The sequence below is a fragment of the Natator depressus genome, chromosome 3 (assembly GCF_965152275.1).
Source record: "Natator depressus isolate rNatDep1 chromosome 3, rNatDep2.hap1, whole genome shotgun sequence".
In the NCBI taxonomy this organism is placed as follows: Eukaryota; Metazoa; Chordata; order Testudines; family Cheloniidae; genus Natator; species Natator depressus.
In genome coordinates this window covers 178,689,285-178,702,961 of record NC_134236.1, presented here as the reverse complement: position 1 = coordinate 178,702,961, position 13,677 = coordinate 178,689,285, and the positions used below count along the sequence as shown (strand labels likewise).

Genomic DNA, 13,677 nt, shown 5'->3' with positions numbered 1-13,677 from the left:
ATTTGTATAGAAACATCCAATTCTGCTGCTACATGAAACAATATCAACTTGACTAATGCAACAGCAACTCCTGACTCTATGGCCTCGCCAAGTCCCAGTGCTGTCCAACCTCCATCATGTGCAAGATTTCTGCATTCACAAGTGGATCTTTTCAAGTTTCATTTTAAAATATATATCTTCTCTTGCACAGTTTCATCCCTTGTCCTTTATTGGTACCAGAACCAAATGCTTTAAATTTATTTCCTATATAACTAAAACATTCATTTTCTGTAATGTATATCATATATTACCCACTCTTCCTTAATTCTGCAGTCTTTAGGAAAAAGACTATATGAAATACTACATATAAACTTTAAGTTTTGCAATAGCAAAAATGAACTGCTTCTTTCCGCCCAATGGCACTAAAGTTGAGCCAACAATGGAACAGACATGCAAAGAGACAACCAAAATTTAACTGTTAACATTCTTTGCAGTACCTCTGACAAAAGCTGAAGGTTCCAGAGTAGCTCCTTATCTAGCTCTTCATCATGCAAGACATCATCATCTAAACAGCAAAAGTATTAAGCGCTACTGTTGTCATATGGAAGTTAAACGTTCATATCTGAAGGTTTTCCAATTTCAAAAGTTAAACCCACATGAGTATTACAAATCAGCTCAGCCATTCACATCCAGAGTCTTACATTTATGGATGTTTAACCACCCCCAACCTTCAAATTCATATTTAATTCCCACCCACCAGATGCCAATGCAGTCAGTGTGTTCGTCAAGAAGTAAATGCATTTATTTAATACTAATTCAGGAATCAGAGAGTCAAATCTATTCTTATAAGTGCTTTTATTAAACATGGCAGATGAAAAGTTTGTTAATATTTATCTCTTGAAATGACTTTTGGAAACCACATTTCTTTAGAATTTGTTTACAAACAATCTTTCTACACACATCCTAATAAAAGCACTCTCTTCTCACTTATTCTTTCCCCGTCAGTCAGATGACTTTAATTTATAAAAGAAAAAAGAATATTCTCCAAAGAGTAGATGCTGATTTTAAAACACCAATTCTATGTTTTAGATCAGCAAAACTCAATCCTGTATGAACCTAGTGGAATACATTTGAAATCTTCTGAACTTACTTATGGTAAGATGAGTTATAACACTGCAGCAATGGGGCACAAAGAGCTTCAGAGATTCCTCAGGGCAGCACTGAAAACATTATCATAAATAATCAATTTAAACAAGGAGATCTTATGGTGATAAACAAGAAGAATAATTAGCATCATCTCACAACATTATTTACAACAGAAAAGTAAAGAAATAAGAACAGGACCTTACTCAGCTTGGCTGTTATTCAACCTAAAACATTTTGATGGTTGGAGTTTGATTCCACACTTTTAATCCTCAGCAAGCACAATGGTATATTTAAAGTGTAACACAAACTGCATCTCAAACTTGCAGTCCTATGGATTTTAAACTATACTCACAAACTATTTAACCTGTTACATTTTCATCCCATTACAACTATCATATTTTAAGCAGGATAATTACAGATAGATTGTAAGAAAAACCTAAATTTCCAAACACATTTAAAGTTTTCCACAATAGTAATGCAGATTCAGTAAGTAGTAATAGTCTTGTATGTAAATTAAACTCCCAGTGAAATAATCGTTTTTTTCTCACTTTTACTGCAGCCCGGCACATGTCAGCAACCATCCGACCAGCAACTCTTGTCTCAAATATATTTGAAACAGCAAAGTTAAAAACTTTTTCCAAAGCAACCTAAGTGGAATACAGAAGAGAAAAAAAATTTATCTCATCAACCATCTTTTGAACAGAGCAATGTACTGCAGTACTGCACCTATGAACAGAGGTGATGCATGTGTGCGGCAAATCATGTCCTCATTGTTATTCTGTAAAATGTTGCTGTCAAAAGCGCATGTCAAATAAAAGCAGAAGAAACATGGACCTGGAAAGTCAGAAATAGATATTCTGCAGAATCATTTTAAATACTCAGAATGCTTGAAAGTTTAGTATGGAGAGATCACCCATTCAATTAGCTTTAGTTATAGATGTTGTGTAGTGTATTTGGGGCGGGGGGTGAGAAGAAGGGGAAAGACAGCAACTTATTGTGCGAGAGAAAATCCTGCATAGTTCCTTGCTTGTATGGCATGGCTGGTTTGTTACAGGAAGCTTCTGCAGACTATGTCAAGTTCAGTGCATTGGAAGATAAGGATGCTACAATATGTTTGGAACAAAGAGCTTCACAGTCTGAGAACTTTTTCCCCCATTCATCCGACGAAGTGAGCTGAAGCTCATGAAAGCTTATACTCAAATAAATTTGTTAGTCTCTAAGGTGCCACAAGTCCTCCTTTTCTTTTTTTCATGGGTCCCCCATGGGAATGAAGGCAGCTAGAGGAAATCAAAGACCTATTGCTGGTTAGCAGGGGAAGTCTATATCCAATATCCAATTCAGCTTTAGGATACTTCCAAAAAGACACACACAAAAAAGAAGAGGCTTTCATCAAGCAAGCCACAGAACTCTTCAGAGAAGTATCCCACTCCCTCTGTGGTAGGCTCTCACCTCTCTCCCTCCTCACAACTGAGCGGCCCAAAACACACATTTTCCTGCCACCATATTGGGTGAAAAGAGCCAGATCCTGGCAATGGTGCTGGACCAGTTCCGGATCAGCTGCTTTCCCTGCCTCCACTTTGGCTTTTCAGAAGGTTTGCAAACTGGAGGTTTAGTTCCTATCCCCACATATAAGCATCTTTACTTTTAAAAGAAAAGAAACTTTTAAAAGAAAAGAACTTAATTCTGTCACCCATCTGTAGGACAAGTTAGATAAAATGCAGTGCAGCCTGCAGGTGACTACTTACTATCCAAATAATGAAACAATTAACCCACTCAACTGGAAGATATACAGATTAATACTTTATAACAGCAACAACACTTAGAAGGTTTATATTAAACCAAAAGAAGCCATACACACTACTATATTTCATGAACGCTTGATGAAGCAGCTTAATTTTTGCATGCTAAGTGTCCAAACACACATGAACTGTAATTTAAATATCACAAGGCCAGAGTTTTTACTATAAGATTCAGGGAAGGACTTTGCTTATAACACTGGTGGGCAGAGAAGCCACAGTAATAGAGATTTCAAACCTCTGGGGGAGAGAAGGCGGTATCTGGGACTTCAGTAGTCACCACTAGCAGATGAAGGGGGAACCTTGTTAAACCAAAATTGACCTCTACTACTGTTTTAGATTATCTGTTAGTAAGAGTATTAAGTGTAGAGCATACACTTTAGAGTAAGTTTTGGCTAAGACTTTTGTACTGGAGCACATCATTGTATTATTTGACAAAGCAGACATCATGAAGCATTTAGCTCTTCTTTTCCAGGTTCTCATCAGAAGTCCAAATGTGCGGCCATCATCAAGAGAGAAGACTCATCAAATGTACAAGCGCTTTGCTATCATAGAAAGAACAAAATCCTCCTTGTACAAAACTGAAAATGAACCAAAGGTAAACATTTTCTTTTTTCAGTACAAAAGTTCCACATACCTTAAATATCTCTTTTGAACACTGAGTGAGGATTGTACTGAAAGTGGAAGAAAGACCTAATTCCACTAAACTCTCTAGATGAGTCATCTTCTCAGTCTCAGTCTCCTCTCTAGTTTGTTCTAGTGTGCTGCTTTCTATGAGTCCAAAACATCTACACAATTGGAACAAATCAAGATTTAGTAAACGAATAAAAAAGAATCTTACTTTGAAGATTTTCATGCTGAAGTTAGTATATACACTTACCTGTCCATAAACTGCAGAACAAAATCTTCAAATTCAGCAGTAGCAGAGCACAATTCTCTCTCCACCTACAGTTTTCCAATGTAAAGAAGAAAGACTCTGAACATTTAACTTTCCTAATTAAATATATATTTATATTCCCTAAATTACTACCTTTTAAAAAATACTTTTTGGATCGACAGACTGGAGAACTTAGTATTGCAGTCCGTTTTATCTACAGTCCAAGAAGGGAGCCACAATCCAATCTTCTTTATACTGTCCTACCAGCATGCCTGGCCCTGCAATCTGGTGGTTTAACCTCTGAGGGTGAAAGTAGTTCTGTCTCCACAGCCATTAAATCCTTGGTCCCACAGCTATCTCCAACAAGGATGTCAATTAGTGCTAATTGTGATGGTAGATTTTTTCATGCTATCTGTACACTAGGAACTCTGGGTGCAAACTCTTGCTATATTTTCGTGAGTGCTGTGATTCTGTGGTATTAACATTGAATGAGAATGAGAAGTCTCCAGCAGCTCAGAATTTCCGCCTGAGCTCTAACTGATGGTACAGTTCTGAACACAGCCATAAAGGGCCACTGCTCAGAGACTAAACTGCAAGTATTGGACCGCAGCTGCCACCAGCAGGGGCCGCTGCTCTATTTGTAGAATCCATCTGCTCCCTAGCTTAAACAGTTTGTGTCAACCATAGGAACAACAAACTGTGGGGCAAGCAAAGAAGCGGGGGAGGAGAGGCAGAGGGTGGCACGGGGCGAGGAGCTGCCTCCGTGGGCCGCTCCTACCCAATCCTCTCCTCTATTCAACACTAAGTGGGGAGAGGAAGGGACACAGAATCAAAGGTGAGTGGGAAGTGGGGGAGCACAGTAGAGAAAACTGTTTCCAGGCATGGGTGCTGGATGGAGGCAGTGTTTAGGGGACGCAGATGGAGCAAGAAGGACAGTGCCCAAAGGGAGGGAGGGGGTAGTAGAGGATAGAGCAAAGAGTTGAGATCAAAGCCTGGGGAAGGGATGGTTTTGGATAAGGGCCCCACCTACCCACTAGCAGTGAATGGGAAAAGGTCCCCCAGTTTGTGTGGTGCATTTTAGGATGACTTCAATGAAATGACCATGCACAAAAAGGGTGATTTCCCCTAAGAGTTCAAAACTGACAAAAAAGCAGCGAAGCACTTGCTTGCTTTTTTTTTTTTTTTTTTTTTTTTTTAATTATTAAGAAAATCATTTCCATTTTTGGATTTGTGAAGGTGGCAATCGTGGAAACTCACTGTTCAACCTCCTTTCCAAGAGGCTACCAAACAGCTAAATTATTAATTTTAGTCAATACCAAATTGGGCCAGATTTGGACTAAAAATGAGAGGTGGAATATATCTCATTAACAAGTCTTCAGTCTACATACTTTGTTGGATTTATTGTAAACACATTAAAGGGGCACTACCACGTGGTTTTACAGAACCTAACACTAACAGAAGGCTATGTTTTTTGGTTTTTTTGAGTATCAAATACAGTTTGGATTTAAAATATCTCCAAACACTGCAATATTGTACTAATGTATGATAACTCAGAAGTGAAAAGGGATCAATTTTCATTGCTCAGTTCAGTAAACCTAAACAGTGAAACAATTTAAGATTTTGAAAATTATTTCTCTTATATTAAGCTGTTACTAATAGGAAGTGTGTCGTTTTTAACTATGCAGGGCAACGTTCTCAGGATGCCCCTCTAAGACTTTTGGTAACACACCTGTACAAGAAGGCAGTTAAATTGTATTCCTGTAGAGAGATCATTATTGTACTACTAGAGTAAGCAATGTTTTGTAGTTTATATTTTATGTCTAGGAAGCATTCTTACCTCTGTGAGATCATCTCTCTCTTGCAGCACAGATGAACAATCTACTAAAGGCACCAGAGTAGAAAACGTTGCAATAAACTGGAATGTGATCTGTTGGGAGTTGCAAACATGTCTCAACGCACATTATCACATTATACATATTAAAAGCTGATGAGATTTAAAACAATCTATGGGATTTAAAGCTTGAGGCATTAATTAGAACAGGAAATCTTTACAAACTTTCTGTAAAAAAAATGAGAAAAAAATTAGTTGTTTTGGAAACTTTTATTAATATCTTTCATTCAAGGCAGAAAACTTCTGTACTGGTTACTACCAAAATCAAGTACAGAAAATAATTCCATTTTCTGTAAGATTATCTTATTTTGTACAATTCAATTATGGAATTTTAAGGAAGAGAGACTTCCAACCTAAAATGTAAAATATGCATAGGTATGCTACATTTAAAGATGCATCAAATGTGAAAGTGACATTAGGTGTCAAATATATATTGTTTAAATACCTGATCAGCATGAGTCCCTAAGATATGGGCATTTCAGACCTGATCCAATGCCCACTGAAGTCAGTGAGAATCTTTCCGTTTACTTCAATGAACTTTAGATCAGACCCTTAGGATATGTCCACACTGCAAATTAAGGTGCAACTGTAATGCAGGTAGGGGTACTTGTGCTAGCTTTAATCTAATTAGTGCAGGTAATAATAGTAATGAAGATATGACAGCACAGGCTTCAGCATGAGCTACCCAACCCATTGCAAGTCCATCGGGGACCCTGTGAGTGTACACAGATTGCTGTGTCTACTGCAAAGTCTTCCCTGCTATCATTACCTGTGCTAGCTAGATTAAAGCTAGTGTGGGTCTGCTTACCTGCACTACCATTACATCTGAATTTCAAATGTAGACATACTCTTAGAGGCAAATTTCTGCCCCCATCCCTTGCACAGATGCGCAATAACCAAACGTGCCATTCAGTTCACTAAGCTGAAGGCTATTCAAGGTGAGTCCACTGTATATGCACTGCAGAGTATTGCTGTACAGCAGCATAGAAGGGTGGTCTATGACAAGCCACGAAGCGTGGTCAGTGGGTCCACAAACTACATGGATTGCCTGGCTAAAATCCATCCAGATGATGCAGTAATAAACAGATGCTTCATGCCATAGCTTCGATATATTTTTTTGGGATGTAGGGAATTTTGTCTCCAATTCTCACATAGGTCTCTTGCCTAAAAACCTTCTATATGTCAGAATTCAACCGCACTTTATATCGCAGCTCCATTCATAAATTGTTTTACTAAGGGTCAATTTGTGATTATAGGTTAGGCCACAATTTAGTCACGGGTATTTTTAGTAAAAGTCATGGACAGATCACAGGCCAGTCACGGGACCGCTGCCCGGGGCTGGCTGGCCAGGAACCGCTGCCTGGGGTCGCGGACTGTGGCTGCTCCAGCTGGCCACCCGGGGAAACGCTGCCCGGGGCTGCTCTGACCAGCCGCCCACCCAGGGCCAGCAGACCACGGCTGCTTCGGCTGGCCACCCACCAGAGCAGCAGCTGATATGGCTGTCCCAGGGGCCACCTGAGCAGCTGGCCCCAGAGCCAGCTACTTAAGCAGCCCTAGGGTCAGGCACCTGCAGAAATCACAGAGGTCACGGAAAGTCATGGAATCCGTGACTTCCGCAACCTCCATGACAGACACGGAGCCCTAATTATGGGTGATTTAATAAATGGTTAGTCAACTGTTATATTTTGATGGAGGTCAACAAGTTGCTTATAATGATCTATACTTTTTACTGATGCACTGAGAGTTATCTATGTACACACACTATTCATATCTGTAATATGTTTATAACATCTATTAATCATTTATTAATCTTTTATAAATGGAACCTTAATATGAAGAGTGACCTAAAATCCTTTGGAAACATAATGTGAGATCAAAATTAAAGAGCCTTCAAAGTAACCCTAAATAGACAGACTGTATTTTATACTTTAGGAAAATCTGAGATTTATATACTTACCATGCATTTACTAAAGTCATTTGGATCCACACCAGGCAACGCTCTCATCAACAGAGGTAGCATGTGTGTTGGACCTTCAGGAAACCACTTGCCCCCAGACACCAGGCTACGAGCTACGCCAATTACGCAGCTTAAAGTAGCTGTGAGCTGATGAGGTTCTGTTAATGTCTCTAGTGCAGGGTATGTTCTACAGAGATTGAAGAAAAAGGCAGATTAAAAACAGCTAAAAACTGTAAACTTCTAAAAGAAAAACCATACCTGATGAAATTAGATAAACAATACTATGTCAGTTTAAAATGTTCCTTTTAGAAATTATCTAATAGTCCAAACCTTTTGTTGTATTTCACTGCACATTGAATTTAATAACTCCCTTCTTTTAAAGCATGCTCCTCTCATCTGAGCAGAGCTGTTCACCACCAGTGTCCCATAGAATTATTGTTGAATAAATTATGGGTGATTCCAGTACATTGTCTGGACTAGATCCAGGGCTATAAAATTAAAAACAAAACAAAAACTAAAGACTGACTATTACAGGTGCTATGGGTCAGTCAAAGAAGCCCATATTATTAAAATACTATCTAGATAAATGGTTCAGATATATTTACAATATGAGCTCTTTATGGATTTCAAAAATTATATGTAGGACAAAATCTTGGTCTTTATTGTCTCTAAATATCAAAATTAAATAAAGATGTAACGTTTAATAGTTTTATATTAACCCATTAACTGAAGAAAGCCCTGTATTTCAAGACATCTTGTTAAAAATTAAAGCTCACATTTATTACACAAATAAAATACTGGAGTTGAATTTTTACCTGTCCTGTGCTTTTTTATATAGGGCACTTCTTTAGCACCCCAGATAGTGATAATTGTGAAATAATTCCTATTATTCTCATGACAGTTCAAGGACATACTGAGTCACCGTGTCACATCTGCACTACTTCATTCAAAACACACTAAATTACAAGTCTCAGATGTGCCTACACAGAACAGAGCATTGCATTAAGTGTATTGAGACAATAGCATTTAGCAATATAAGCCTTATTATGCTCCACTACTTAATTATGCAGTCATCCCTAACCCAGAATAAATACATTTCCACTGTTGCCTTACTTAGAAGAGCAGTTATGTTATTTTTATATGTAACAAATGTAGCGAGTAAATAAAGGAATGTGGGAGGTTAATTTTTCAGACACTGCAAAGTTCAATTATATTCTCTGGAAGGGGATGGTGCAATGGTTTTACAATTTTGGTCGTTTGAAGGGAAATGGTAAGAACAGTAAAGGGGATTATGTTGTTGCCAGTTCATTTGATTTTTATAGTGAATTTCAATTATAGTTGGGGGCCCAAAACATTCCAGATGAGTGCTATTTTTGCAGTTTTCTTGTAAAATCAAAGGCAACATTGAAGCAAATTTTTTACCTACCTGTAACAATACAATGTATCATTTGTCAAAGAAAATTGAAAAATCAATATAAATATGTAATATATTACACACTTTTTGCTACTCAGATAACATTAAAGATACTTATTTAAACTTTGGCCCAGATTGTGAGCTGTGACAAGGAGAGCTCAGCACAGCTCAGGAGTGAGGGGTGCAAAACTGGCTTATAGTTGATCCTGAAACTGTCTGTTCACAGTCTCCATCATAAATTAGAGCAGCCTGAAGGCAATTCTAATTTATGCTAGCTAGCAACAGCCCCAGCCATTCCAGGAGCCAGGGAGCAGCTGAGCACAAAAACTAAAAAGCACTTCCTCCTTCACTTGACAACACCCCGATTAACCTAGCTGCAGGGATGGGTGTGGATCCGATCTAATTCAGCAGCTCCCCCAGCCCAAGTACTCCCTTTCATCAAGGAAATTCTTCTCTGGCTCACTATGGCTGCTGGGGGGCAAGCTCTGAACTTCTATTTGCAGTAATGTTTCTTCATTGTAACTTACTTTTCAAGTACAGGTGGAATTACTAACTCAGGACGCATTAGTGCAAGATTTTGTAGGGCTTGAGCAGCCTCTAGGCTTCCAGTTTTACTAAACATAGCCAGAAGGACAGGTTGAATAATGCATTCTACAAAGTCTGTAACATCTTGATCAGTAAGTTTATGGCTATCAGGCACAGGAGTTAGCCAAGTCTTCTTCTTGTAACGCTCACGATGCAGTCTTCTAACAACACTACTTGGTAACCTTTGAAGCAGTTTCATCAACTTGTTCTGTTGAATATATAAATCAGATGAAACAATCAATTTCAAGTAATTAGCAGTGAGAATGGACAGTGGCAAAAACTGATATATCCTTCCTATACCAGGAACTCAAAAATAAGCTGTGTTAACTTCAGGACAGTTGCTCAAAATGAATAAGAACCGCAGGAATGTAGTAAATCTAAATGTTCAGAATTCACTATGAGAATTCAGTTCCCAGAACATTACAAGCTACACTGTACATGTCATTCCTAATCATTTCTATAAACATTTAAAACACATGCTTATATACTCTGTACAATGACTAAATTAGCTCTAGAAAAAACTCAGATAAATGAAGATTACTTACCAGCAATGGAGATCTTCCATAAATATGAATGTGCAGAGGATATGCTTGAAACATTCTGGAATATGTAAGCCATCCTGTGATCTTGGAGCTGCTCAGGAATGAGGCAGGACCCTGGCATGAGTTAGAGCAGCCTTGCCACTAACTTGTGCCAGCTACCAGGGGAGATGCCCTGCACTGCCTGGTAGAGGACCCACTACAATACCTCTAAGTCGTCCAAGGATCCTCTGAGGGTCAAGAAACCCAGCTTTAAGGTTGTTAAGGGATCTACCCCACTTTATGGACTGTATCTGCAGAGCAGGTTGGGAAAGGTACCTGCCCTTGTGTTCACTATTCACATGCGTCAATATCTATTTCCAGTGACAAAGAGTTAATGTAAAAAGCACCAAGAAAGACTGACTAAGTTAACCTAGTCTGTGAACCAAACCTAATTTATGACAGCACTGCTGGAATTCAGTGCAGCGAATTGTTCACCAGAAATATTTGCACCAGTAATATTTGCAATAGTAAATTACCTTTTAGTAAGCTCCTTTCTGCCCTAACTTACGCACAAGCAACTCCCATTCAAGAAAGTTGTATGAAGGCAGAATTGGATCCAATAATTTTTCATATGTTTTTCTAGGATACTTCTAATTAAAAATAATTGTTGGAGATTAAAAAAAGCTCATTTTATCTCCGAAAGGTACTGTGCACAGAGAGATATAGAAAAATCCAGTTCTGTTGAGAACTGTAACATCAATTTTAACTGTGAAAACTAAGCTACAGTCTAAATTCAATACTAAATATTAGAACAAAAATAGCATAAAATGTTAAATAGTGGATTTTTAGCTGTGCTTTTAACAAAAGCTCAGTTCATGTTGATTAATCAAAGTTAGATTCTGCTATACCTACAAATGTAGGTCAGTATTGTATCATATTCTCTTAACAAAGAAAGTGTGCTTCAGACACTAGAATCATATGATCAGTTATTCCAAAATCAGGTTTTACTAGGTTCTTGAAAAACTGACAGACACAACAAAGACTAACAGCAAGTTTAATCTGACATGTTCATTTTCACAGCTTGTACTTAAGACAGTTAAAAAATAAGCCATGTTTTCTTAATAGATAGGGGTAGTTTTCTGGCTCCTTTTCAGTTTAATTTCACACATCATACTAGTGTTTTCTTGGAAATTTATTTTTTAAAGTATATACATAGTCCATAGTAATCTATTATAGGATGAAATGGTTTGCATAAAGCAGCATATACTCTTTTACTAAAAGCGAAGAGCACAGCAGTGAAAAATTTAGGATAAAATTATAATCCCACTCCAAATTTAAAATCTTTAGTCTTAAAATCAAAGCATAACAAACTCACCAGCCAGCGACCATTATTTGAAGGATGGTAAAAAGATGCAATACTATTGAATAATCCAGACAAGTGCTTCTGTACTAGTTTACTTGGTCCACCCTGTCCAAAACCAAATACATATATATTTAATCTACTTAACAGAAAGAGCATGAAAAAGGACACCGTCGAGGTCAGAAATCAAGTTTAACCTACCCAAAATAGATTATTCAGCATCATGAGACAAGTTAAAGATCGATATAATATCCTTCCATAACAAAGGCAACTTGGATTAACTAACAATCACTTGGGCTTGGTTTTTGTCACAGAAACATTCTATTACCTCTCTATGCTTTTCTTCTGTTCTTGCGAACAGAAAGAGTTTTAAAATTTGCAAGAATTCCACTTCTGTCTATTTTTAGAACTATCTTTCTTAAGTATCTTTTTATATATAACAAATGCCATGCAATATTACGGTCTGAGGAAGATGGGCAGGAAAAAGGAAACTGCAATATTCTGGTAACGTATTATTGAAGACAAATTCAAACTACTGTGCAAAGGACACCGAACTTTTGTTCAGCTTTTAGTGAAGAATGGCAGTGTCACTAAAAATACCCAAGACCAGACATAGGAAGCCTAATAATTGAAAGAAATATACATAGGCTTGGAAGGATTAGATTCTTATTCGGTTATATCAGTTTCACCATCAACAAACCAACGGAAAAATATTTCCGTGAACAATAATCAAAAATTACAGATAGGCTAAGAAAGAAAAATACTGCTTGAGAACTTATTAAAATTTCATTTAAGGAAATTTGCTTTGCATACTCTGACATGTGATGTTGACAACTTGTGTTTTACCAGTTAGAAAGATTTAATTTTACTAAATCTCAATGTCTTCTCCAATTAAATAATTATTGTTTGACACCCCCTCCCATAATTTCTCAAAACTATGAAAATTTAAATAGATAAAAAAATCTAAAATGCTTAAAAATAAACATCAATATTATTGGTCAAAATTGTAAAAAAATAAAAATCAAATTTTGCCAACTCTAAATATACATTATTGTAAGTGGGGTGGCTGATTTCTCTTAGAAATTCATATTCAAATTTTTATATACGCTGAGAAAGTTAATAGGATGGTTCTTAACCCAGTATTAAGAGCAGCACAGCTGTAAGTCAGTAAGAATAAAAAGCAAGTTACCTGAGATTTGAACCTTGTAATGAGGCAGAGTGGCCTCCCTCCGGACTTGAGAGCGAGGGACCACTAATTCCTCCAGTGGGAAGAGCCAGACCCGCCCTTCCCCCCCGCAACCAGAAGTACCGGGGTGGAACTGGAAGTTATAGGAAAAGCCCTGCAGCTCAGGTGAGCAGGAGCCACAGAAGAAGATATGCCTCTCCAGTTTGCTGCTACAGCCAAGCTGACGCTGTGCAGCGCCTTGCCTCCGGAGGAGACTATGTAACACTGCACCCCATATTCTTCAGAGAGATATTATGATGATATGATTATGGCATAATTCTGATGTATTTTATGCAAGATAGGTCATGTGAGATATTACTGAAAAAGTTATGATTTACTGAATATGATTATCCTATTTGTATGCATTATCACTTTTGTATCTGAAGTTAGGAATATTGACTACGCATCTGTGTTACAAATGTGAGCACACATTGGGAACGCCCACTAGACAAAGGACTCTCAGTCTAGATGGCTGTCTGGGAAGGGCCCGTTCAAGTTAATGAACCATTAGTAAGAATAATAGGCCCTAGAAGAAGCTTATTTCACACCTGGGGGCCTTACTGAGGATGCTCGACTCATGGCTGCTATGACACTACAGGGACATGTGACCATGTCACTTGGTGCTGGACTCCATCCTGGGATATCAGTGTTTTTCCACTGACTGGCATGGGAACCAAGCTTTGAAACAAAGGTTTCCTGCCATATGCAAGGGCTATTTAAGGCAGGGGAGTGACATCATCGTGGTTCTTCACTGACTCCCCACCCAAAAAGACTCCTGGAAACACCTGAGGAACTAAGACTGAACTGGAAGAAGTGCTGGACCCAGGCTAAAGGGATTTTAAGCCTGTGAATGGAACACCTGGGGATTACAAGCTGTAAACTAGTGCAGCTTGCCCCTTAAGAAACTGTAGCCTGCTTGTATCATC

The 13,677-nt window shown here is 38.0% G+C and overlaps 1 protein-coding gene across 1 annotated transcript in view; it reads right to left on the bottom strand.

The window, feature by feature from the left end:
• The window catches only part of PSME4 (proteasome activator subunit 4), a 216,783-nt gene that overhangs the window by 131,394 nt on the left and 71,712 nt on the right, over positions 1-13,677 (bottom strand). The window contains exons 10-18 of the mRNA XM_074949403.1: positions 11,542-11,634; positions 9,588-9,853; positions 7,647-7,833; positions 5,636-5,725; positions 3,802-3,866; positions 3,559-3,709; positions 1,674-1,772; positions 1,130-1,199; positions 477-544 (exon numbers count right to left, since the gene is read on the bottom strand). Of these exons, the coding sequence (XP_074805504.1) occupies positions 477-544; positions 1,130-1,199; positions 1,674-1,772; positions 3,559-3,709; positions 3,802-3,866; positions 5,636-5,725; positions 7,647-7,833; positions 9,588-9,853; positions 11,542-11,634 (1,089 nt within the window). The remainder of the gene's footprint in view (positions 1-476; positions 545-1,129; positions 1,200-1,673; positions 1,773-3,558; positions 3,710-3,801; positions 3,867-5,635; positions 5,726-7,646; positions 7,834-9,587; positions 9,854-11,541; positions 11,635-13,677) is intronic.